Consider the following 24196-nt stretch of genomic DNA (forward strand, 5'->3'; position numbering starts at 1 on the left):
TTTTTTTTTTTCTGAAGAAGGGTCCAGACCCGAAACGTCAGCTTTCCTGCTCCTCTGATGCTGCTTGGCCTGCTGTGTTCATCCAGCTCTACACCTTGTTATCTTAGATTCTCCAGCATCGGCAATTCCCACTACCTCTATACAAATGGAGATGCATTTGCAACAAGTATCTAAATTATCTGTAGACTAGTGACCAATTATCAATGTCAAGGGCCTTCTGCCTGCCAACAATTCTGTGATTTGTTCTCAGGTAGCTGAACAGCTTGGGACTGTGAACAAGATAGTGAGAAGGCATCAAATCTGTAACATCTCAGGAGCTCTCTGTGTTCTCTGCAGTAAAAGCCACTTCAAGCCTGAAGAAAACCAGTTTATCTTTCCTTCAGCAATTGCTGTAAGCTGTGACTTTTAATTAATAAGAGACTTATATAAGTATGACTAGCTACACTGTGCCTCTTGCAAACCAGCAAAGTCATCTAGGGAAGGAAGATTGAGAAGCAGTGTTCGGATTAGCACAAGAAGTATTTCAGCAAATCCTGTGAACAGAGACCACTAAATTTCTTTTCCAATTTTCCATCTATACAATACAACCATGTTTTTTGTGTGTGAGGGGGAAATTTATAAACGGGTTGGAGGGATCAGTACTGGGTCCACTTTTGTTTGTCATTTATATAAAAGGTTTGGATAAGAATATATGAGACGTGGGTAATAAGTTTGCAGATGACACCAAAATTGGTGCTATAGTGGACAAGAAGGTTATCTAAGACAAAGGGATCTTGATCACTTGGGTCAATGGGCTAAGGAGTAGCAGATGGAATTTAATTTCGATAAATGTGAGGCATTGCATTTTGGTAAAATAAACAAGGGCAGGACTTACACAGTTAATGGTATAGCCCTGGGTAGTGTTGTAGAACAGAGACACCCAGGGGTTTGGGTGCATAATTCTTTGAAATTTGCATCACAGGTAGACAGGGTGGTTAAGAAAGTGCTCAGCATGCTTGCCTTCATTGCTCACATCTTTGAATATTGGCGTTGTGACATCATGTTGAGGTTGTAATGGATGGTTGGTGAGGCCTTTTCCGGATTACTGTCTGTAGTTCTAGTTGCCCTGTTATAGGAAGGATATCATTCAAGCTGGAGAGGGTTCAGAAGAGATTTACCAGGATGTTCCGGGAATGGAATGTTTTCTTTATTCATTCATAGGATAAGGGTATCGCTGGCTAGGCCAGCATTTATCGCCCATCCCTAATTACCCAGAGGGCAGTTGAGAGTCAACCACATTGTTGGTGGGTCTGAAGTCACATGTAGGCCAGACCAGGTCAGGATGGTAGTTTCCTTGCCTAAAGGACATTAGTGAACCAGATGGGTTTTTCCAACAATCAACAATGGATTCATGGTCATCGTTAGATTCTTAACTCTAGGTATTAATTGAATTCAAATTCCACCATCTGCCGTGGCAGGATTCGAACCCAGGTCCCCAGAACATTATCTAGGTCTCTGGATTAACACTCCAACAATAATATCACTAGGTCATTGCCTCCCCTGAGTTATAAGAAGAGGCTGGATATGCTGGGACATTTTTCACTGGAGCGTAGAACGTTGACCATTGACCTTATCGAGGTTTATACTATCATGAGGGGCCTAGATAAGGAGAATAGCAAGGTTCTTTTCCCTAAGGTGGGGGAGTTCAAAACATGGGGCGTATTTTTTCAGTGAAAGGAGAAAATTTTAAAAAGGCCGTGAAGGACAGTTTTTACACAGAGAATGGTTCGTATGCAGAATGAACTACTAGAGGAAGTGGTGGATGCAGGTACGGTTACAACATTTTAAAAGACTTTTGGATAAGTACATGAATAAGAAAGGATTGGAGGCATATGGGCCAAAATACAGGCAAATGGGAATAGTTTAGCTTGGGAACGTGGTCAACGTGGACTAATTGGACCGAAGGGTCTGTTTCCATGCTGTATGACTCTGTAATTATTTACCTGTAGATAAAGTCTGTTTACTTGTAATAAATAGCAATTCTTGTTAAATGTGGAAACCTGGTCCATGCTGTCTGTCAACCTGAGTATGAAGGACTGATAAATTAGGAAGTTTTTCATATTTCTACGAAATTTTCAACTTGTGTGACAACTCGTGAATAGTGAGACTTGATCTCCAGCACACAACCAGAGTGAGACATGACAAAATTAATATGGTACTGTCACATTTTACTTGGGAATGTGTGCTGATACTTGAGCCTTAATACTCCTGGGGTTGTCACAAAAGTTAAAGTGTTAATCAAATTACTCAAAGTCCATAATTTTCCTGTCTGATGAATTCGGGTTAATAGAAAACGCTAAATAGGTTTCTGTCCTTAATGAGAAACTACTATTTATTACAAATAAATAAGTTCTGATCACAGGAAAATAAAATACAGATGATCAACCTTTAATTTTATGCTTTCTTAATGCAATATACACTAAACCCCCATACACTCATGCAGACAGACACAGATAAACAAAAAAAACCTTATGTGTAGAGGAAACAATATTAGGGAGACAATGTTCATTAACACCAGTCCACAGGATTCACTGAAGTGTCCTTTTGCTTCTTCTGAGCCTTTCTGCTCTCTAATTTGCTTCTTTCAAAGTCTTTTCAGTTCTTTCCAGTAGACACAAGGAATTTGGCACACTAATTTTCAGTCAGTCACTGGTTAGAGGCAGCAGCTTATCAGCAAATGTTGAGTGAAAATAGCTAGCTGTTTTCTAATCATTTGTTACTTCTCTTCACGGAGACAGAGATGCTGCCCTTTTAGAGTAGTGTATTACTTAGGCTGTCCACCTACCCAAGAACCAAAAAGAGAATTGTTGTCATGTTGAGCATTCCTGAACCACACAACATGTTCTGATTAAAAATAAAATCAACAGGCTATCTCAGCAAAACTGCCCTGAGCACATATCCACAGGTGCCAATGAGTTCAACAAACCCCTCTCACTGCTTGAACAAAGCAACAGTGTAAATACAACACACAATGAGTTCGAGTAATTTGTTTTTAAAACTACAACATCTCCTTCCAAACTCCTCTTAGTTCAAAACAATATCCTTTTTCCATTTTGGTCTGCAATCCAAAACTAAAGAAAAGTAAAAAGATATTGGCCTCCAGGTTCTGAATGACATGGACTATGGTGATATTTGTGGCAGAATCACAAGTGAAGTCTGGCAAGACCTATCTCAACATCAGCATCCTGCTCTATCTTTAATACTTTTGACAACCAACATGGCGAGTTTCTTGCTAGATACTGGTGAATTGTCAGTTAAGGGGGATTATTACCTGTTAAATGTCTGGTTAACAGCCAAATTTACCTTATTAATATTCAGATTTCCATCATCAATCACACTGAACCAACTAGATGCTGAGAATACTTGACATTTGAAGTCATAATGGGTACCTGGTGACTTCAGCTCACAGCTTGATCCAAAGAACATCCATCTTATTTAGGGCCAAACGGCATCTCAGAGAAAGATCCACAGGCACCAGCTACAGACACGCCTCATCTATGGACATTAGCATTTGGCATTTGCCAAACCTTCATGACCATCATGGTACAATCTGATACACTTGCAGGACACTCAGGCAGTGCAGACTTGCATTTCAGGGTGCAACCGACAATTAGCATTGAATGGCTGCAGCAGGGGCACTTTGCGCGCAGTGCAGTCACCAGCGCATGGATTGGACCAGGCTGCATCTCAGAGCTGCTCGTTTTTTCTCTTGATTCTCGCTCACTTGCCACCTACCTGCTTTCAGCATCCATGCCTTGTGATCAGGGAGCTGTAGACTCAGTGGTCAGGATCTGGTCAATCATCTCTAAGGGCTGTTTGTGAAAGTCCAGTAGAGGTCTGGGGCAAATACAGTCCTAGGGTAAGTCTGTCAATCATTCAGGAGGCAGCAAAGGTGGCCTAGATGGGCAATAGGGAGAATGGGTAGGGGAGCTTGGGGGTGTAGGGAAACAGAGATATTTCAAAGAGGATATGGGGGTATGTGGAACAGCATTGGAGGGCATGGTAAGCTATGGGGTAGTGTCAATGATCAACTTAGTATCCTTCATAGGAGGAGCATAGAGGAGATGGGTGGACATCATTAAAGTGTAGTGCTGGGGTTCAGGGGGCATTCAGGATAATTGCATACTAAGTTCAATGTGGTAGGTCCTTATTGGAGGGGGATGAGTGGAAATGAGCTGTTGAGATAGTATGAGGTAGGAGGGAACATGGAGACTCTTCAGGGAGTACTGGTGACTAGGCAGAGCTTGAAGCTGACAGCGTCCATTGTGAGCTGCATTCCCTGTTGTCACTTGTCATTGTCTAAATGTGAAGTGTTAATGAAAATGGCTGGAACAACATCCAGGAGGACAGAGCCAGTGTGAGTTCATTGGGTGAAAGTGCAGAATCTATGTTGCTGGATGACAGAACATTGAAAGAACAAACACATGAAGCAGCTGATTGCAAACCCCAGCTACATTTCATTTATATTAATTTCATCACTCATTTGCTATGCATGCAGGGCGAAAGTGCTTAGGGGTCAGATGATTTGAACCATGTCATTGCCACTTGCAAATTGAACCTTGGTACATCAGTGATGGTAAAATTAGCAGTAATGTCTTAAAGTGAGGTGAATACCAGCCAAAAGCAAATCATTGCTCATGCAATATCCAAGATCTCTGTGGGAAGTATATACCATCGCTTCATAAGCTATCATGCAAGATTATTGATGATCCTTACTGAATGCAATGGGAAGTTGAATGATTGATGAGGATCTGGGACAGGAAGGGGTTTTGAGTGCAGCAGACACTCTCTTCTTGATATAACGTACTGGTCACTCAGCCAGTGCAGCATCATTGCCAAATTGTTGCACATGCTAAGTGAATGATGGAGATATGCTGCCATTATTGGAGTCCAGCACCTCTCATTATGGAAGAATGTGTTCAGACTTCATCTACAGAGTACACCCCACCAGTGACTCTTCTGAGATTTAAGAACCTCTTTCACTCCTTGTGCTCCTTGTGATCATTTCCACTGAGAGTGCTGCGCCCTTCTGCTGGTGGGTTGTTGTTCCTGTGCCTGCCTTTATAAGAAGACAAAGGTGAATGCATGAAAACCAGGAGCATTAACAGGCGACTGCAGAAAATGAGGAGAATCCAGCTCGGGCATAGGTTGCAGCTGATAAGCTCCTTTGAATGTCTGTAGTTCGCAGGAGATCGAGAGGTTTTTTGGTCTCAACTCCAATTCATGGGGAAGGGTGGGGGGGTGCGGCAGCACTGACACAGGCTTCATATATCCTGGGACAATGTGACAAAAATGTATCAAGAGTGGAGGCCATGCTCTCCATGTGGCTGTGAAGTGCCAGCTAGTATGAGCTTCTATGTGACTGCGTCCTTTCACGGAGCGATGGGTGACCTGTATGGGATCTCTCAGTTGTGCAGTCACAAGCGCATTAGGACAGTGACCAATGCCATCTGTGCAAGATCATACTATTTCATTTTGTTCCCCCATGACGAGGTCAGTGCTGCAGCCTGGATAATAGGATTCAGGAATATAGCTGGCTTCTCCCAGGTGATGAGCGCCATAGACTATACATGCATGGCACTGAGAGTGCTGTATCACAGTGCTGCAAAATTCATCAGCAGGAAGGAGTTCTATTCGATTAATGTGCAGGTGATCTGTGGTCACCGTTACCACTTTCTGGAGGTGTGTGCCCACTACCCTGGCAGCTGTCATGAGTCCTACATCTTGGAACATTCTCATGTATCTGATGCACTTGAGGGACCAGGTGTCTTACCAAGCTGGTTACTGAGGGACAAAGATACCCACTGTGACCATGGCTCATGACATCATTGTGCAATCACCTGACTGATATGGAACACAGGTACAATGACACCCATGCTTTGACCAGGACTATGGTGGAATAAAGCTTAGGGCTGCTGGAAAAGAGTTTCCGCTGCTGAGATTGGTTTGGAAGCAGAGCCCTCCAGTAAAGTCCAGACAGAGCGTGTCACGTCATCTTGACATACTGTACTACACACAATTAAAGTAAGCAGTGAAGTGATGGTAAACGCTGATGAACTGGAGGAATGGAGTAGTCTTCTGAGAGGAGCACAAGGACTTTGGGAAGGAGAAAACTCTCCTTGTGCATGATAGAGCTCAGCCCCACTGGTTGCTAAAAAGAAAACAGGATCTTATTGACACCCAGTTGTAGTAGATGGGAGCTGGGTGCAGTAGACCATCATAGACTGTAAAATGGTTGTTGGTCATCATGCCAGCATTTGGTTTGCAGTGTGGTAGTGAACTTTATCCTAATTCATTTTGCTTGTGATCCCTTTTGTTGGAAGTAAATAAAAGCTCATGTTTGGAATTGTTTAATACGTTGGATTTATGTGATGTTCACCTACTGGACAATAACAAGCTGCAGGTATCCAGTGGGCATTGGGATTAGCGTAGCAGTGACTTAAAGAGGGTGTTTTGACAGTTTGTAGCTGTGGATCGACAAACTGTGTTGCCTAATGGTTAAACACTAATTTGAGAGAATGGTCTTGTACGCATGAGGGAGTTACAATCGTGCCAGCTATGTGCTGTCAGCTTCATGGCTGCTGTGCCATGACATTGTCAGTGAGGGGCAACACTGGACCGCCAATGCTTGTCCAGGCCCAAAGAATGTATGAGTGCCAGGGATGCTGGACTTCTGGCAGATTGTTCTGGGAACACTGCATGATAAGATGGGGCTGGAATTGTCTGTGCTGGACATGTTGGGACTAGGTAGATAGTTAATGTTTCGGGTTCAGTAAAATATAATGAGGAAACCTGCTGGACTTTGGAGTGAAAACCCCAAAAAAAACTCAACACAGCTCACACACCCCCAAAAGCAGGCATACTAATATAATAATTCAAACTAATTTCTTGCCACTGCTGTTCACCTTATTATTTTGCTTTTGGCTGTGTTGCAATTTGTTTTTGTCCATTTTTCTTTAAATCAAAATCTCTTCGGTATATGCAAATGTTAGAGTGTAACAAAATTATAGTGCTGAAACAGTAATATGACATAACTTTTTGTAAAATGGCTTATATAAATATCTGCCTCCTTTGGAATGTTTTCTCTAGCTAGTTGGTGTGTACTAATCAGCTGTCTACCCACTTCTGCCAAGCAGCCTAAAAATGTCACCACATAAGGAAGGACCCTGGCACGCAAAATGGGCATCCTGTTTTGGTGTGTATTTGGCAAGAGGACGAGGCAACATTGCAACCTTTTCACTACACTCATTTGAATGCATGTGACAATAAAGCTAATTCAATTCAATAAAACACATCAGAAATTGGAATATACCTCCTCTTTACTCCATAGATACCTTGTATAGTTCAAACCAAAAATTCACGAGTTATTTTGAAAAAGCACTGAAAACTTTCAGACCCATTTGTATTCCTGTTTTTCTACATTCTGCTTGTTACTCTGAGGTCCTGTTGTTTCAATATCAGTAGCTGAGAAATATCCCTTTATACCTTGCTGAGTTAACATAGAGCAATGGACTTGATTACTCCATAACTTCCTTTGTATTAATTTATTCTTTGAATAATAAGCTCTTTGTTAGTCAAATAATAGTTACCTATTTAACCCAGCTCTTTTTCTTAAATATGGCGGTCAATAAAGTGTGTGGTGTGGTATTATGTCCATCACAAACACACTGAAAAATTTAGACCATAGATGGGACCTTTCCCTCCCTGGAAGTGGCAGGGCAGGTGGCAAAAAAGGACAAATAATGAGGCAGGCTAGCACCAGAAAAATACCGGTCCCCTTTCTGCCAACTCAGCAATCAAGTTCTGGTTGGGAATGAACGTGGACAAACTTTTGGTCCACCACCAATTAAGGTCCTTAACTAGTCAGTCAACAACAAATTTAGGGGTTCAACCCATCATTGGCCTAATTATCTGCCTTGTTGGCAGGCAAGAAAAGTGGCTGCTTTCTGAACAGGGTGCCAAGTTGAAGGGGCTGGGGGAGTCTCTATTTACCGCAATTTAGGGGCAGCCTAAGCCTCTATGACTGTTCAGCTCCCAGTGCTGCCAGACTCTTATTGCTGACTGCTTCTGTTGGATTGGGACTTCCACTGGCAAGGTACTTATTGGGCCGAGAAGCTAGCTGATCAGCATTCAAGTACCTGATTGGATCAAGCATCAATGAGCTTTCTCAGATTGACAGCGGGATACTGTCACCACTAAAGATACCACCCTCGTACTTCGTGTAAAATACATTAATTTCTATCCCATATTTCCCAGTTTTCCAGCTTGGATAGAAAATCAGAGATAATTTGCATCTCAATTTCCTCCATACCTTTTCAAATAGGTAATGTAGCATGTGTGGACAGCATAAGTTCATAAAATTATCTCTACACTGTTTGAAAAACTTGTACAGCTGCTGTTAAAATGTTAATATGTCTCCAGGTAAGGTGTCATAGTCCTTTGTTGCGGGTTATGTTTAATTAATGAAATAGGTTACTTGCAAGCTGCATTTAATGCTCATTGTTTATAATTCACTTCTGAGTCTCCAAGGAGGAGGAGTAGTTTTTTGATATAGCAAACAGGGAGAAACTGTTTCCTCTGACAGGTGATGTAGTATAATGTGATGTTAATGGCATGATGATGATATATTACATGATGGAACACTGATATCAGCAGTTACATTATCAAGACTCAAAAAGGGAATGGCTTAACCTGTACTGGAGAGCTGTATTACACATTTCAGTATAATGTATAATGTGCAAATAAAAAAGTATGTTGGAACTCCTGAGAGTCAGCAATAGTCACACTTATGTAAGGACAATATGTAGATGCAGCACACAAAGAGTGGAGACAGTACTATTTAAGAAAGCAGTCTCATAGCTGAATAGGATAGAACCCTCTGAAGCCTAAACATCATGGCAGTCTAACACACAAAGACTGATCAACTTGGAATTGTATCTGTTAAGACAGCTGAAATTGAGTGAATTGGTATCAGAGGATATCAGAGACAATTCAAGGTAATTGGCAAAAGGAGCAGAAAATGAGAAGAAGTATTTTTATACAGTTATCATCATGATCTGGAACTGACTGCCTGATATGATAGTGGAAGTAGAATCAAATGCAAATTGGATGAATGTTTGAAGGAAAATGTAGGATTATGTGCAACACATTGGGATTATCTGGATCTCTTTCAATGAGCTGACACAAGTATGACGGGCCCAATGGCTTTCTTCGGTGGATTCAACAGGAGTTGTATCCTAAGCAGTTTAAATACTTAATCAAATGGAGCGTTATCATAATTATATATTTTTAAGATGCGCTCCATTATTGTACTATTATGTAGTATATACTTGTTTTGTATTTTGTTTTTCTAAGGTACAGAGGATATGATTGTAGAAATAACCTCTTCTATACTCAAGCTGCTGAAGTGGTCTACCATGTTGCTGCCGTTGGTGTTATTTATAATCGACAACAGCATTCACAGAGATTCTACCTTGGACATGATGATGATATCCTCTGTCTAGCTATTCATCCAGTAAAGGACTATGTGGCTACAGGGCAGGTACTTACAAATTATAAAATCTGAATCGTATTTAGCCATTAAACTCGTACCTATTTGGATAGAGATATGTACTGTGCCTAGGAGGCACAGTCTGTTAGAACTTTAAAGACCTTTTCCACAGGATGGTACTGTAGAAATTAAATTCTGAAATTTTCCACATAACTGGAGAGCAGAATAGACTGTAATTCAGAAGGTGAAGGAGATTTGTATTGCATTGTGTCGCACAGGAAGTGCAAGGGAGGTTAGATAAATGACTTGGCTGTAATCTTTGACAATTAATCATTTACAGTATGTTTATTGAAATACTTTTTTGTTCCAGTTCAACATGTAGTAGATTAGCATTTATATGTTAACAGTAACAATGTTTTTTGTTAGGTTGGACGAGATCCATCAATTCACATTTGGGATACTCAAACTCTTAAATGTTTGTCACTACTGAAAGGACAGCACCAAAGAGGAGTCTGTGCCCTTGACTTTTCATGTAAGTTACTTCTTCAGCATCTGTTCCAAAGTCTAATAATTCTTAGAAAATGATTTTCAATACCACAACAGATCCTTCAATTTTAGAGGAACTAACTGAATGCTTGCTAGATCTACTCACTACAGAAAGGTGTAATCCTGTGCCCATCTTCCTCATCAAAGGAAAATATAAACTTCCCCACAGTGCACTTATCCCATTTGGAATTTGCAATGTCTAACCTGTGTATGGAATTAAGGAACTAATGGCACAACATGGGACATAAACCAGCAATTGTGACTTACCTATACTTGTGCAAGAACAACAGTTGGATTAACAGTACCATAAATGACGGGACAGCTGTCCCCTGTTCCACTGAAATTCTCTAAAATGAAATATGTTTCTTACATTGTTCAAACCTGCATAGTTCCAAGCTATACCCCAGACTATGCCAAAAAGCATTGGACTGCTTTGCTCCATTATAACAGTATTTGCACTAAAAGAAGTAATCCATTAGTTGTAAAGGATGTCCTAAAATTTGAGAGGTGTTATAGAAATCTAATTCTTTAATTCATAGAATAATGCAGCACTGAAGGAAGCCATTTAGTCTATCGACCAGTGCCTGCTCTTTAAAGAGTAACCTAATCAGTCATACTACCATGATCATTCGCCAGTTCCCATTAAATTTCCTCCAAGCTGGTATCTAGTCCCTTGTGCAGGCTATTATTGATTGTGATTCCTATAGATTTCAAATCATAGCAACTTGTACATAAAAACATTTCTTCTCATTTACCACTTTTCACCAACCATCTTAAGTCTGAGCATTCCAGTTACAGCCCTTCAACCGTTGGAAGCAATTTCTCTTTACTTGTACTACCTCAACTTTTCATGATATCAAATTGTTCTATCAAATCCCTCTGGGCTGTAATGAGAACAACCCCAGCTTCTATAGTCCATAAGTACTACAGTAAGTGCCTTCTCTATCCTTTCTAAAGCCTTTACTCCTTGACTTTTATAGTGGATACCTCTATGTCAAAACCCAGGGCCCCCTTTTTTAAAACTGCCTTGTTAACCTGTTCTTACACCTTCAAATTTGGGCACATGTTTCTCCTACTCCTTTGATCCCATAAGTTCCATTGGGGAGCTTACAGGCATAGAGTGAATGTCACTGGACTAGTGGGAACATGGATTCAAATTTCACCAAGTTGATGGAATTTAAATTCAGTTATTAATAAATATGGAATTAAAAGCTAAAAATGGTGGCCATGAACCCATCGTTTATTGCTGTGAAAATAATCTGGTTTGCTAATGCCCATTAGGGAAGGAAATCTCTCATACCTTCCTGGTCTGGCCTATATGCAACTCCAGGCACATACCAATGTAGTTAACTCTTAACTGCCCGTAGAAATTATTTAGCAAACCACTTGTTTCAAAGTCAAAAAGGTATTAAAGTGGACGAACTATCCAGCATCCATCTAAACATCAGAAATGGCAATTGGACATCCAGTCTTGTTGACATTGAAAATTCCTCTTAACATTGAGAAATTTGTACCAAAATTGGAAGAGCTGTCACACTCATTGAATCATATCTTATAGACAATATCCCAGACATCACCATCCCAGGTACGTCCTCTCCCATTGGCAGGACAGTCCCAGTAGAAGTGGCAACAGAATGTACATTTGGGAGGGAATTGCCTGGTAGTCACTAATATTGATTCTGGACCCCATGAAGTGGTATTCGGTCAAACTTGGACAAGCAAATTTCCTTTGATTACCAAACCCCACCCCACCTGATGACACCTCAATGTTTTACACAAATTGTAAGAAGGACTGAGGATGACAAAATCAGAGAATATACTCTACTGACCAAGGTGACTAAGCCCTAAAGGACATAACTGCTAGTCAGGTTCTGTGGCAGGTGGTGAGTGAGTCATCAAGAGGCAAATCATATTTATCCTCAACCTCAGCAATCTACCTGTCGGCAAATGTATCATGACAGTATTGGTAGGAGTGACCGCCGTGTAGTTTTCGTGGAGAAAAAGTCCCATCTTCACATTGAGGACAATCTCCATTGTGTTGTGTGTCACTACCACTGTGCTAATTGGATGGATTTCAAACAGATCTGGCAATTCAAAATTGGGCATTCATGGGGCACTGTGGACCATCAGCAACAGCAGCAGGTTTATATTCCACCACAATCTGTGATTTCATGTTTTGGTATATCACCCACTCTACCATTAACATCAAACCAGGAGATCAACTCAATGAAGAATACAGAAGAGCATGCCAGGAGCAGCGTCAGGCAAACCTAAATGTGACATGTTAATCTGATGAAGCTACAATAGTGAATTGCTTGCATGCCAACAGGTGATACAAAATTTGATGGAGAGAGCTAAGGGATCCCATTACCAACTGATCAGTCCTAACTACTGCAGTCCTGCCACATGCAATTAGTAATGGTGAGCTTAAACAATCAGAGGAGGAAACCATACAAATAGACCCATCCTCAATGATGGGGAGCCCAGCATATTGTGCAAAATACAAGATTGAAGCATTAACAACCATCTTCAGTCAGAGTGGATGAACCATCTCCTGAAGTCCCCGCAGATTTCAGTCTTCAGTCAATTCACTTTACTCCCATGATACCAAGTCTGAGGACAGTAGTATTGAAGGCTTGTGTTCCAAGACTAGCCACACACCTGCCAAGCTGTTCCTATACAGCTGCAACATTTGCATTTACCTGACATTGTGGAAGATTGGCCAGGTAGGTCAAGCACAGAAAAGTCAGGACAATTCCTACCCAGCCAGTTACTGCCCTTTAAGTCTATTCTTGATCAGCAAAGTGATGGGAAGTGTTGCTATCAAACAGCAGTTATAGGGCACTAATCTGCTCATAAATAAAAACAGAAATGCTGGATAATTCAGCAGGTCCGGTGCCATCTATGGAGAGAGAAGCAGAGTTAATGATTCAAGTTCATTATGACTCTTCTTTGAAACTCAGTAATGTGCTCATTGGCATGTCTAGATTTTTGAAACCCTGGAGCCTTACCATCCTTGAGGAAATTCATTTGAATGGCTCAGCTTATGAATCTTTGTGTTCATTGCAATACAAACACTTACTATCTGGTCCTAATCCACAGTTTCTGCTTCCTTAAGTTTGTCTACCAATAAAAGCAAAATACCGTGGATGCTGGAAATCTGAAATAAAAACAGAAAGTGCTTGGAAACTCAACAGGTCTGGCAGCATCTGTAGAGAGAGAAACAGTTAACTTTTGAAGTCCAATATGACAGAAGAGTCAAATCCAAACATTAATCTTGTTACACTTTCCGCAGATGCTGCTAGATCTGTTAAGTTTCTCCAGCACTTTCTTTTTATTGGAAGTTTCTCTTTTAGGTTTGACAAGAAATGATAGCATAATAATGTACTCCATCCTATTTTCCAAAGTTATAAAAGTACAATGGCTTTATGCAAGATATATGTGAATATAAATTATAAGATGTCAAATAAAATAACTTTTGCTTAAATATTTATAATTCTGCAACTTCAATAAGATAACTGGTTTTCAGCTCACATTTTTTCAATGTTATTGTTTATGATTTAGCCACAGTTGGAGAATGGGGATTTGTATCATTAAATATCTGGATACTTCTAACACTTTTAAAGAATGTTGAATATCGAGTAGAATGCTATTTAGTGTGTTTTTATGGTTATTGCATTAGTATTTAGTGTTCAATGAAACAATAACAAATGCTATCTAAATTTTATATAAAAAAGAAAATTTAAACTGGTTTGCAGTTCTGATAAGCAAGCAATTCATTTAATTGTCATTTCCATTTGTTTTGCAGCTGATGGAAAAAGTTTGGTGTCTGTTGGTTTGGATGACCAGCACACTATAGTAGTGTGGGACTGGAAGAAAGGAGAAAGACAAGCAACGTCAAGGTTAGCACTTGATATGCTTCTTGTTTCCTTGAAAACAATTCACTGAAGTTCATGAAAACAATTCACTATATTTCTTGAATAGTTTAGGTGAATAATAGCTTATTACTGTTCATTTTATTTTAAAAAATCTATTTAAGTAAAGTGATTGCATCTGTTTTTTTCTTAGAGGACATAAAGACAAGATTTTTGTAGTGAAGTACAATCCGCACCATGTGGACAAGCTTGTTACTGTTGGGATTAAACATATAAAATTCTGGCAACATACAGGTAACCTTCCGTTTACCTAGTTTATTCTCCAACTTCATTTTTGCTGAATCTATTGGGAAAGGATTCATATTTACAGCTCAAGCTATTTCATAAAGAATGATTGTTATAAGCATACTTGTATTTAGGTTTATAATGAACTATTGAAATAAGCAAAGGAGCTTTGGGACAATGACCTACCTGATGGTAATTTTAATGCACTTTAACAATTTTTGAAATGCTTTAATTTTGATATGGATCTGTTTAAAAGCAGACTTTACACAGATCTAAGAGTTTTTATAATGCTGAAAGAATTCAGAAGAATAACTCTGTCAGTCATTGGATGTTTTATGGTGGAATATTTAAAATCACACTGAATGTAAGGACAGGATTTACCTTCGCAACTGGTGGTAAAGGGGCAAAAAGAAGGAAGGTTAAAATGTTAAAAATAAGAACACCCAATTTACTATAAGCAATGAAACTGGGTTTTGGGGATGTCCGAGTAACTCAGTCTAGATGCACAAGTTAGTGATTGTGGTATTTAAATGTGGCACTGTTCCTCAGATTCTTATGGACAACTAAATTTAACTGTAGTGGGTTCGGTTTTCTGAAATATGGGAAACCTCACAGTTGAAGGGATGCTGGAAATGCAGGATCCAGTAAGTGCTTTTCCAGCAGTTTGTGGGCCAATAGGCGTAGAAATGCTTTTCCTGCCCTCTACAAACCTTATTGCTGGAATTTCTCTGGCCCCATGATCCCATCACCCTGCAACTTCTCTTCCCACTACTGCAGTCCTCCCTGCATATATTTTCTGTGCCTTGCTTCATCAACATTGCTGTGCCAGATATCACCATCCCATACCAACATCCAATCTTCTCTGATTTCTGGTCTACTCCCCCAGTAGCTCCACTTTAGGCCTTTCCATTCAAAAGCTAACTAACCTCTCAATTTGACTGCTAAATTAGACTCAGGATGGATTTATCTCAAGGACAGACTTTTTACTTTCTGTCAGATTCTTTAGACTGTGCATGACCTAAGTACCTTATTTCCAAGAAGACATATGATTTCAGACAAGTGCCTGAAAGGACACCTATGATGTTAGCGGGAAGCATAATTATACTGTTGCATTCGCAAAATGAATATAGGCCTTTAGTTGATCTTTTGACTTCAGTTCCAAAGAATTAGGACTTCAGTTCAGAAGATAGAACAATTTTCTCCTAACAGTAGAACCAAGTTTAGTTCAGGGAAACCAGTCACTCTACCTGAAGTTTTGCTAATTCACAGAGCTTTCATACTGAGAGAGCTTGAACAGAAGTCTTCAACTTGTTAGAAATGGAAAAGCTCAGGCCCTCGGAATTGTGAAAGATTCATTCCAGTGGATTTGGAAAAGAGTTGCATACTTTCTCAGCAATCCAAGGAAAAGTAATTGGGAAAAGTCAGTTAAATGAAAATTTAATTAATTGAGATAGGAGTGATATTTCTCCAGAATTGAGACTCTGTAAAAGGATTGTTTCAGGAGCGATTTAAACTTTGGCTCTTTGTTTGTGTTAATATCTTTCCAGTGTGAGTATCTTTCTAACTATCTGAGGTATGTAGCTTTGTTTGTCTGTTTTCTTTTGTACAATAAATTTGGGTTCTATTGTTAAAGGACATTTGCAGCCTTATGTGAATATGTTTCAATCACTAAGCACTAACTGTAAAAAAAATAAACACATGTTTGATCCAGTTAGGTTTCATTTCAGGATATGATTTGTCTAGCATTACCACTAACTGGGATTATTGACAGAAGATAAAGTGTTGTCCAGCATTTACAGACCTCTTGGTCATGTTTCCTTCAGGATGAAGGTTTATTTGCCTCCGTAAAAGAGAATCATCTTGTTCTTTGTTGCCATAGTCTGCCACCATTATTATCCTGTTGATTACATGATGATGTATCGCATTAAGTGTTGTATAAGAATAACTGTACTCTGACTGGATACTTTAACTTACTGCAACTAATAAGAAAATATAGTATGTTTCAGAAGTTACAATGTTTCCACCAACCAGAAGGTGAAAGCATTTACTGTTGTGCATGGCTGTCTAAAGTGTGTTGAGGCACAAATATTGGAAATCATTCCCATGTTCCTGGAATGAACATTTTTTTTTGTAATTTACTAATTTACTAACAGTTTTGTAATCTGGTTGACAAATATTGTACTTAAGTCACTTTTTCTGGTTGTTTAACGAGAACATGTAAGTTTCAAGACATAAGTGTAAAATAGTTGTAACATTTTAAGTCAATCACTGATAGAAATATTTTTATTATGTTGCAACCACTAGATGAATCCACAGATGGTCAAATACAGTTCATTGAGTCCCCTTTTTAATTAGTATGTTTCAAGTTAAAGTAGACCAGCAGTTAAACTTTTTTTAAAACTGGTTAAAGGTTAACATTGCAAGAATTAGTGAATAATTTTATTAAGTGTAAAGTTAAAGATACTAAGATTAAATCAAATGCAGATAAGATAAAAACATACTTATAAAGAGGAAGTCCCAATAAATCTCTATGATATATTTCTGAATAACTCCCTGTAGTGTAGCACCAAGGTCCATTGTTTGAGTTCCTTCATGCTGAAATTAAGAGTTATTCCTTGACATCAGATCCAGCAGGTCTGAAAGATTCTGGAGTTGAATAGTTGGAAGTTTCTTGCTCAGATAGATACAGTAATTACAGAAGGCTTTGAGGTAGAGAAAGTTTCCTATGGCTTAGTAACGCTTTAGTTATTAGCACTTGCAGATTGCTGGGAACTGCTGTTTAATTCTGAAGCAATTTTCTTTTCTTTAGCTAAGAACTCTCTTTCCTGAAGAAGCTGCCTTTCAGTGATCTTTCTGGGGTGTTCTGTTTTCACAGTTTTACATCCAGATCAAACTTAATAGCTGCATGTTAGTGTTTAAGAATCATTGTCCCACAAAGCAAAGTCAATTATGCTTGAATTCTCTTGCCTGTCTCTGAAGTTTTGAATTTAAAGATTTTCAAAAACCCATTGTATTCTGTGAAGGGATAAATTCCAAATAATTTCCTTTGTGGTTACTGTTCAGATAACATATCAGTCAGTCTGCTTTTTGGCTGGTTGAAATGAATCAACAAGAATCAGCCATGTATTTTTTGGCAGCCATTTTTTACATGCTGTGTCTATTATTTAAAGTTGTATAGCCTTCTTTATAAAATGTGCGGTAATAATTCTAACATTTTATAGAAATGCCACTTGATTTTACAAACATAAATATTGTTTAAGAGAGATGCATTGCAGAAGCTTTTCACCTTGAACTTATGAACACAATTGCAAGAATGCCAAATTTAAAAAAAAACTCAATTTATACCACCGGAAAGAAAAGGGTGCTGATTATTTCAGCAAGATGAGCGGAATCTTAGAGGAGCCTGAATGACATGGGCTATGGCAAGAAGTCTGGGAAAATTGTGTGAAAAGCCCAAGATCTTTTTCCATGTCCAGAGCAACTGACCAGGATGGCAACCTTGAGCAAGATGGCAGGTTGCAGTGTCATGGCCTCATCTGTTGGGCCTGGGGCAAGAGGTCACCCTTTCTCTGCATGACCTGGCCATCAGGATCTCCAGGTGCCTGTGTGTAAAAAGGGACACAAAATTTCCCTTACTGCCATGATGAGACAAATGTCACAAATCATGCAAGCAGCTACAAACTGACACTGCTTGTTCATGTACATAAAAGTTTTTTTAAAAGTGGTAGCTGGTCCAATCTGGGGCATTCTGGCAGCAGCAAATTCTTCTGGCTCAGATGAGTGGGAGAATTGGGCTATCATCAGAAGTGAGGGGCACCATACAGTAGAAAATGTAATTAATAAGGCACGTTTGAGACAATTACAGGAGAAAAAACTTCCATGAAAGCCAACAAAATTGATAGCCAAAAATATGTAAGATTCAGTTCCACAACTCTTTGTTCAGCAATATTTGACTGTAGTATTGTTGTCTGTTTTGTAACATTCTAGGCTTGACTCAATCTTCGATAAACTTATAACCTCTCTCTGTGCCTCTATTGGCATCTTCCAAAAACCCATTTATGTATTTGGCACTGCCTCATTACATGCAGCATCCTTAATCGACCTTACTGCTTCCCCCACAACTTATCCATCCTAATACTGACTCTGTGGACTGTGTTAGCAGCTATAACCGTTCCTCTCTTTACCAATCTCGAGAATAACCACTTAATTTAAATGAAGCCATTTCACCAACTGCCTCAGTTCTTTGTCTGCCAATTACTAACCAGGCAAGACTCGCTTGAAGGCCCCGTTTCCTTTGCCAGAAACTCACTTTGCTTTCTACTTTCTCCTCTATCTCTCCTCATACCTCCTCTGGGCTCATCTTTTCCATGACTCTCATCTCCTGCACTCTTGACCTTATTTTGATAAAGTGCTCTCCACCCAACTTCCCTTCCTCGTTCCATGTTAGCTGATATTGTTATTGGTTTTCTCCCTTCAGGTACTGTCCTTCTCTCCTTTAAATCTGTTGTCATCGCTCCTCTTCTCAAAAAGCTAACCATTGGGCCAACTGTCATTGCAAACTAGTACTCCATCTCCAACATTTTTCTACTTCAAAGTTCATGAAGGTGTTTAATTCTCCCAAATTTGTGCCTGTTTTCCAAGAATTCATGCTGTATATCTTCTAGTCATGTTTTTCCTTCTGCCAAAGCAGCTCTCATTATAGTCAGAAATAACATTCTGTGCAATGTAACAAAGGCAAACTAATTCTGCACATCTTTCTCAAATGCTCTACAGCCTTCAAAATGCACTGCAATGTACTCCATCGTCCTGCCTATGGGGTATGTGGAACAATCCTTGTTCTAGTAATTGTTCCAGTCCTACACTGGCCTCCTCCCACAACTCTCTGTCGGTGCGTCAACAACGACTGTTTCAGTGCTGCTTCATGCACCCGTCTGGACCTTGAAAAATTTGTTCATTTTGCTTCCAATTTCCAACCCCTCTATAATTTTCATGTCGTCCATTTCCGACACTTCCCTTCCTTTTCTTGACCTCTCCGTTTCCACTTCACGGCATAAACTATCCACTGCCATCCAATGCAAAGCCACTGATTCCCGTAGCTATCTTCGTTACAGCTCTTCCCACCCACGTCCTGCAAGGATTTTATCCCATTTTCCCAGTTCCTTTGCTTAGGTCGTGTCTGTTCAGATGTTGCCACTTTCCAAATCAATGCTGCTGAAATGGCTTCTTTCTTCCATAACTGTGGTTTCCATGCCCACTGTGCTTGATAGGGCCTCAACCGCATCTGACCTATCACTCCTTCTGCCCCCTTCCCATAATTCTCAACAATGTGATCGGGCCCCTCTTGTACTCACTTTTTACCCCACCAGCCTCTGCATTCAAACAATCACTCCCCACCATTTCAGACCACTCCAGCAGAATGCCACCACCAAACACATCTTCGCCTCACTCCCCCATCTACATTTCGCAGGGATCGTTCCCTCAGGACACCCTAGTCCATTCCTCAACCGCCAATTACACTTACCTCTTTCCACGGCACCTTCTCATGTAACCGCAGAAGGTACAACACCTGCTGCTTCACCTCCTCCCTGCTTATCGTCCAAGAGCCTAAACAGTCTTTCCATGTGAAGCAGCATTTCACCTGTACCTCCTCCATTCTTGTGTATTGTATTTGCTGCGCTCAATGTGGCCTATTCTACATTGGAGAAATCATTCACAGACTGGGTGACTGCTTTGCAGAACACTTTCGATCTATGCACAAGCATGCCACCGACCTTCCTGTAGCAGTTATATTAACACAGCATCCTGTTGCATGCCCACTTGTCTGTCCTCAGCATGCTGCAATGCTGCAGCAAATCTCAGTACAGACTGGAGAAGCAACACCCATCTTCAAACTAGACAGTTTACAACCTTCTGGGTCAATAGTGAGTTCAAAAACTTCAAATTATGAACCTATTCCTTCCCTTTCTTTTAGCTTTGCTTGCTACATTCTCTGTCACCGTCTCTCCCCTCCCCCCCACCCCAGTGGGACTGTCTGTTCTTTCCAGTCTAGCAGTTAGACCAATCATTGTTCCGCCATTTTCACATTCCAATCACTTAATCTGAACAACTGACATTCTTTCTCCCACAGCACTCCTACCATCCAACCCACCCGCCCCAACAACTCCCCCCCCACCGACTATTGGATAAATTCACTTCAGCTCTGCGGAAGAGTCATGTAGACTCAAAACGTTAGCTTGCTTTCTCTCCATGGATGCTGCCTGACCCACTGTGATCTCCAGCAATTTTTGTTTTCAGTATCAATCTAGTGAACCTCCTTTGAACCATCTCCAGTGCATTTACATTCCTTCCTTAAATAAGAAGATCAAATCTGCACCATATTCTAGATGTGGACCATAAAAGCACAATTGAAGCAGAATAAGGCCATTTGGCACATCAAGTCTATTCAGCCATTTGATCACACCAATGTTCTGTTTAACTTCAGCATATTTTCCTTACTTTTATGTTCAGTTTCTCTCATAATAAAAGATAGCATCTGATGAGACTTCTTGATTATGTGCTGCATCTGCATGCTACTGTTTTGTGACTCCTTCCCTAGGACACCTAAATCCCTCTGCACCTGTGTCTTTGAATTTCACAGACATTTTTCATTTAAGTAATACTATGTTCTATAATTCTTTTTGCCAAAGTGAACTTAACATTTTCCCATATTATACTCCATTTGCCAGATTTTGTCCACAGAGTCAACCTATCTATACCTGCATTCTTGACAACATACCTTTCTATCAGTCTTGGCATTGTCTGCAAATCTAGCTACATGCCTTCACTCTCCTCACCTAGGTCATTGATGTAAATTGTGAAATGTTGAGGCTCCAGCATTGACCCCTGTGGCTTATCACATCCTGCCAATTAACTATCCATTTGTGCATACTCTGTATTTTCTGACAACCAAGCACTCTTCTATCCATGCTACTGCATTACCCCAATACCTTAGCTTTCGTTTTGTACAATATTTATCAGATGCTTTCTTGAAATCCAAATACAATACATCTTCAAGCTCCCCTTTATCCGCATTGCATCTTACTTGTTATGGACCAGATCAGACCGTTTCCCCCCCACCCCCCACGACTACCTCAGAATACGATAAGGAGATAGCCAAGACCCTAACTTTTATATTTATTTAAAGGCAAGTGTAAGGTGCTATATCCCAGATGTATTTCGATTGGTCCACCACAAGGCTTTAATCAAAACACACTTTATTCTCCCGACACAGTTAAAGTACAACAAAAAAGAAGAATTGTCATAACTTTAACTCTTTTAGAATACTTAACAAGATAATATATTACTAAACCACTAATCATCATCTGTTTCAATATAGGCAGCATCCCATAAACACACTCTTGGCAAGACAATTTGGCAGAACAGTTAAGGTTCTCACATGCTGCCTCTCTTCAGTCCAGCAGAATGAAATACTGAAAAAAACACTCTTTTAATTTCTAAGAGGAAGCTTCTTGTCTAAGACTGTAGCAGCAGAGAACTGATGGTGTTAGTTCAGCAGCAGTAGAAACTTTCTCACTAACTGAAAGCGAAACTAAAATCCTGAGACCTGACCCAGCCGACTTGTGCTTCTTTTGTCTAATTTTAAAAAAGCACTCAAATACTTCCAAGCTGTTTACCAACTGCCTTTCTAAAGCAGATGTCCTGGTACAACTATGGCAACACTTTTCTGCAAGAGAAATAGCACAAAACACATCTCTCTTAATGATACAGCACTGTCCCATATTCCTTCAAAGAATTCAATAAATTGGTTAGATTTGATTTCCCTTTGATGAAACTGCATCGCCCCTCTTCCCAATTACCTTGATTTTTCCAAGTGTGCTGGTATAATCTCTTTAATGGTTGTTTCGAACACATTCACCATGACAGTTGTCAAGCTAGCTGGCCTATAGTTTCTTGTTTTCTGCCTCAATCCTTGAACAATGGGGTTATATAATGCTACTTCCAGTATGATGGAACCTTTCCTGAACCAAAAGAATTTTGGAAAATTAACATCAAGGAATCCACTAAGCCAATAATTGATAATCCATAAATTATTCTAAAAATGTGGCATTTTAGATATAGGTTTGGGATGTTCAATGGTCACATGTTTTAATGCTCTAGGAGGTAGCCCACTTGGACCCCGGGACTTGACAGTCTGCAGATTCATCAATTTGCTTAGTACTGCTTCCTTCATGATCGTAATTTCACCAAGTTTCTTTCTGCCTTTTATATCCTGATACTTGAGGGTCAAGAGTTATGTGAGGCAGGGTAGGTCATAGGCCACAATCAGATCAACCATGATTTTATTGAATGACAGAACAAGCGCAAGCACCCAAATAAACTGTTCCCAATCTTATTTCTTATGATCTTATGTAGCTTACTATCTCCTCTCTCGATGCCTCCACTCTTGCTAATTTATCAGACAGCTTTTCCGACATCCAAAACTAGCAGATGATCAGACATTTCTCTAATTTGAGAAGACTGAAATCATTATGTTTGGTCCCCATTACAAACCCCATCACTAGCCACCAATGAAATTTACTGCTATGTTTATCGGCATAACAGTGACAAGTGTAATTAATGCTGGTGGTTTTCACTTCAAATGCATCTGTTAGCTATTCTGGTATGCCCGAATGAGCACTGGCCTTAAACCTAGTACAATAATGGATAATTCATAAATTATCCTAAAAATTTAGCATTTTAGATGTAGGGTTGAGATGTTCTTTAATCTATGCTGAATCCATTTGAAGTGTAAAAAAGTATACATTATTGTTCATTCTAGAAATGACATTATTTCAGTGAACTAGATATTTGTTGATAACCTTTCCTTTGAATCAGAATATTACATTAGTTATGCTTCTGGATATTTTAAGCAAGGAAAGGTTGATAGTAAAAAAAAATCCTTCTCACAAGTACACCTTACATATATCAATTTCATCCTCCAACCAAGTTAAATATTTAACTTCCCCAGCTAGGAAAATTGCAAACTTAAATAAGTGCATAAAAAATGTCAACTGGAACTAGTCCAACAGATTGTAATTGACTTAGAATTGATTTATTTTTAACACCTTGCTTTACCACAGTTGTTGATTAGAATATTACTAACAGTTATCTGATGTTTAAGGTGGTGGCCTTACCTCTAAGCGAGGGATATTTGGTAACATGGGGAAACTGGAGACAATGATGTGTGTTTCGTATGGCCAGATGGAAGACATGATGTTCTCGGGAGCTGCAAATGGAGATGTTTACATCTGGAAAAGAAATCTTCTACTCAAGACAATTAAAGCACATGATGGCCCTATTTTTGCTATGCATGCCTTAGATAAGGTACTTTGAATTTTGTGTCACAATTCGTAATACTCATTTTACAATATATGTTATTGTCTGGTCTACTATGCAGGACCATTTTCACTTTTGGTGGGATTGGAAAACTGACACTAATAGATAAGCCTCCATTGAAGTCCGTAGAAGAAAAGCTAGATAATGTAAATAATGGGGTCTATAATGCCAATTTTCTGCTGCTGCCAAAAGAGAAGATTGGTTCCTCTGTGTGCTATGTATAGTTTCAGTTAAAAGTTTGAATAAACAAACTGGCACCCTATTATTGAATAGGCTGAAATCTTTGATGCTTTTTGCAAATTAAAAAATTCATATCAGTAGATTTTACATTAAAAATGGAACAATTAGAACTAATTAATATCAAAATTCATTGTAAACCTAAATCTTTGGGTGGTGTTGGGTAAAGTGCCCTCTACATTTCATATGATGTTCACTTAGAAATACTCTTTAAATCCAGCTCAGCCCAAGTTGTGAAGTAATAAATGTTAGCCAATGTGAACAAACTGATTTAAACTTTTAAACTGGCAGTTAAATTTTATAGGGAAATGAATGTGAGTTGCAGCATTGGAACAATAAAGCTTTTAAA

The 24196-nt window shown here is 39.5% G+C and overlaps 1 protein-coding gene across 1 annotated transcript in view; it reads left to right on the top strand.

The window, feature by feature from the left end:
- Positions 1-24196, top strand: part of LOC109927814 (echinoderm microtubule-associated protein-like 6) — a 38380-nt gene that overhangs the window by 2774 nt on the left and 11410 nt on the right. Inside the window, exons 3-8 of the mRNA XM_048600991.1 lie at positions 360-391; positions 9394-9580; positions 9956-10061; positions 13884-13977; positions 14144-14244; positions 23396-23598. Coding sequence (XP_048456948.1) covers positions 360-391; positions 9394-9580; positions 9956-10061; positions 13884-13977; positions 14144-14244; positions 23396-23598 — 723 coding nt within the window. The remainder of the gene's footprint in view (positions 1-359; positions 392-9393; positions 9581-9955; positions 10062-13883; positions 13978-14143; positions 14245-23395; positions 23599-24196) is intronic.

The sequence above is a fragment of the Rhincodon typus genome, chromosome 9, assembly GCF_021869965.1.
Source record: "Rhincodon typus isolate 14 chromosome 9, sRhiTyp1.1, whole genome shotgun sequence".
NCBI lineage: Eukaryota > Metazoa > Chordata > Chondrichthyes > Orectolobiformes > Rhincodontidae > Rhincodon > Rhincodon typus.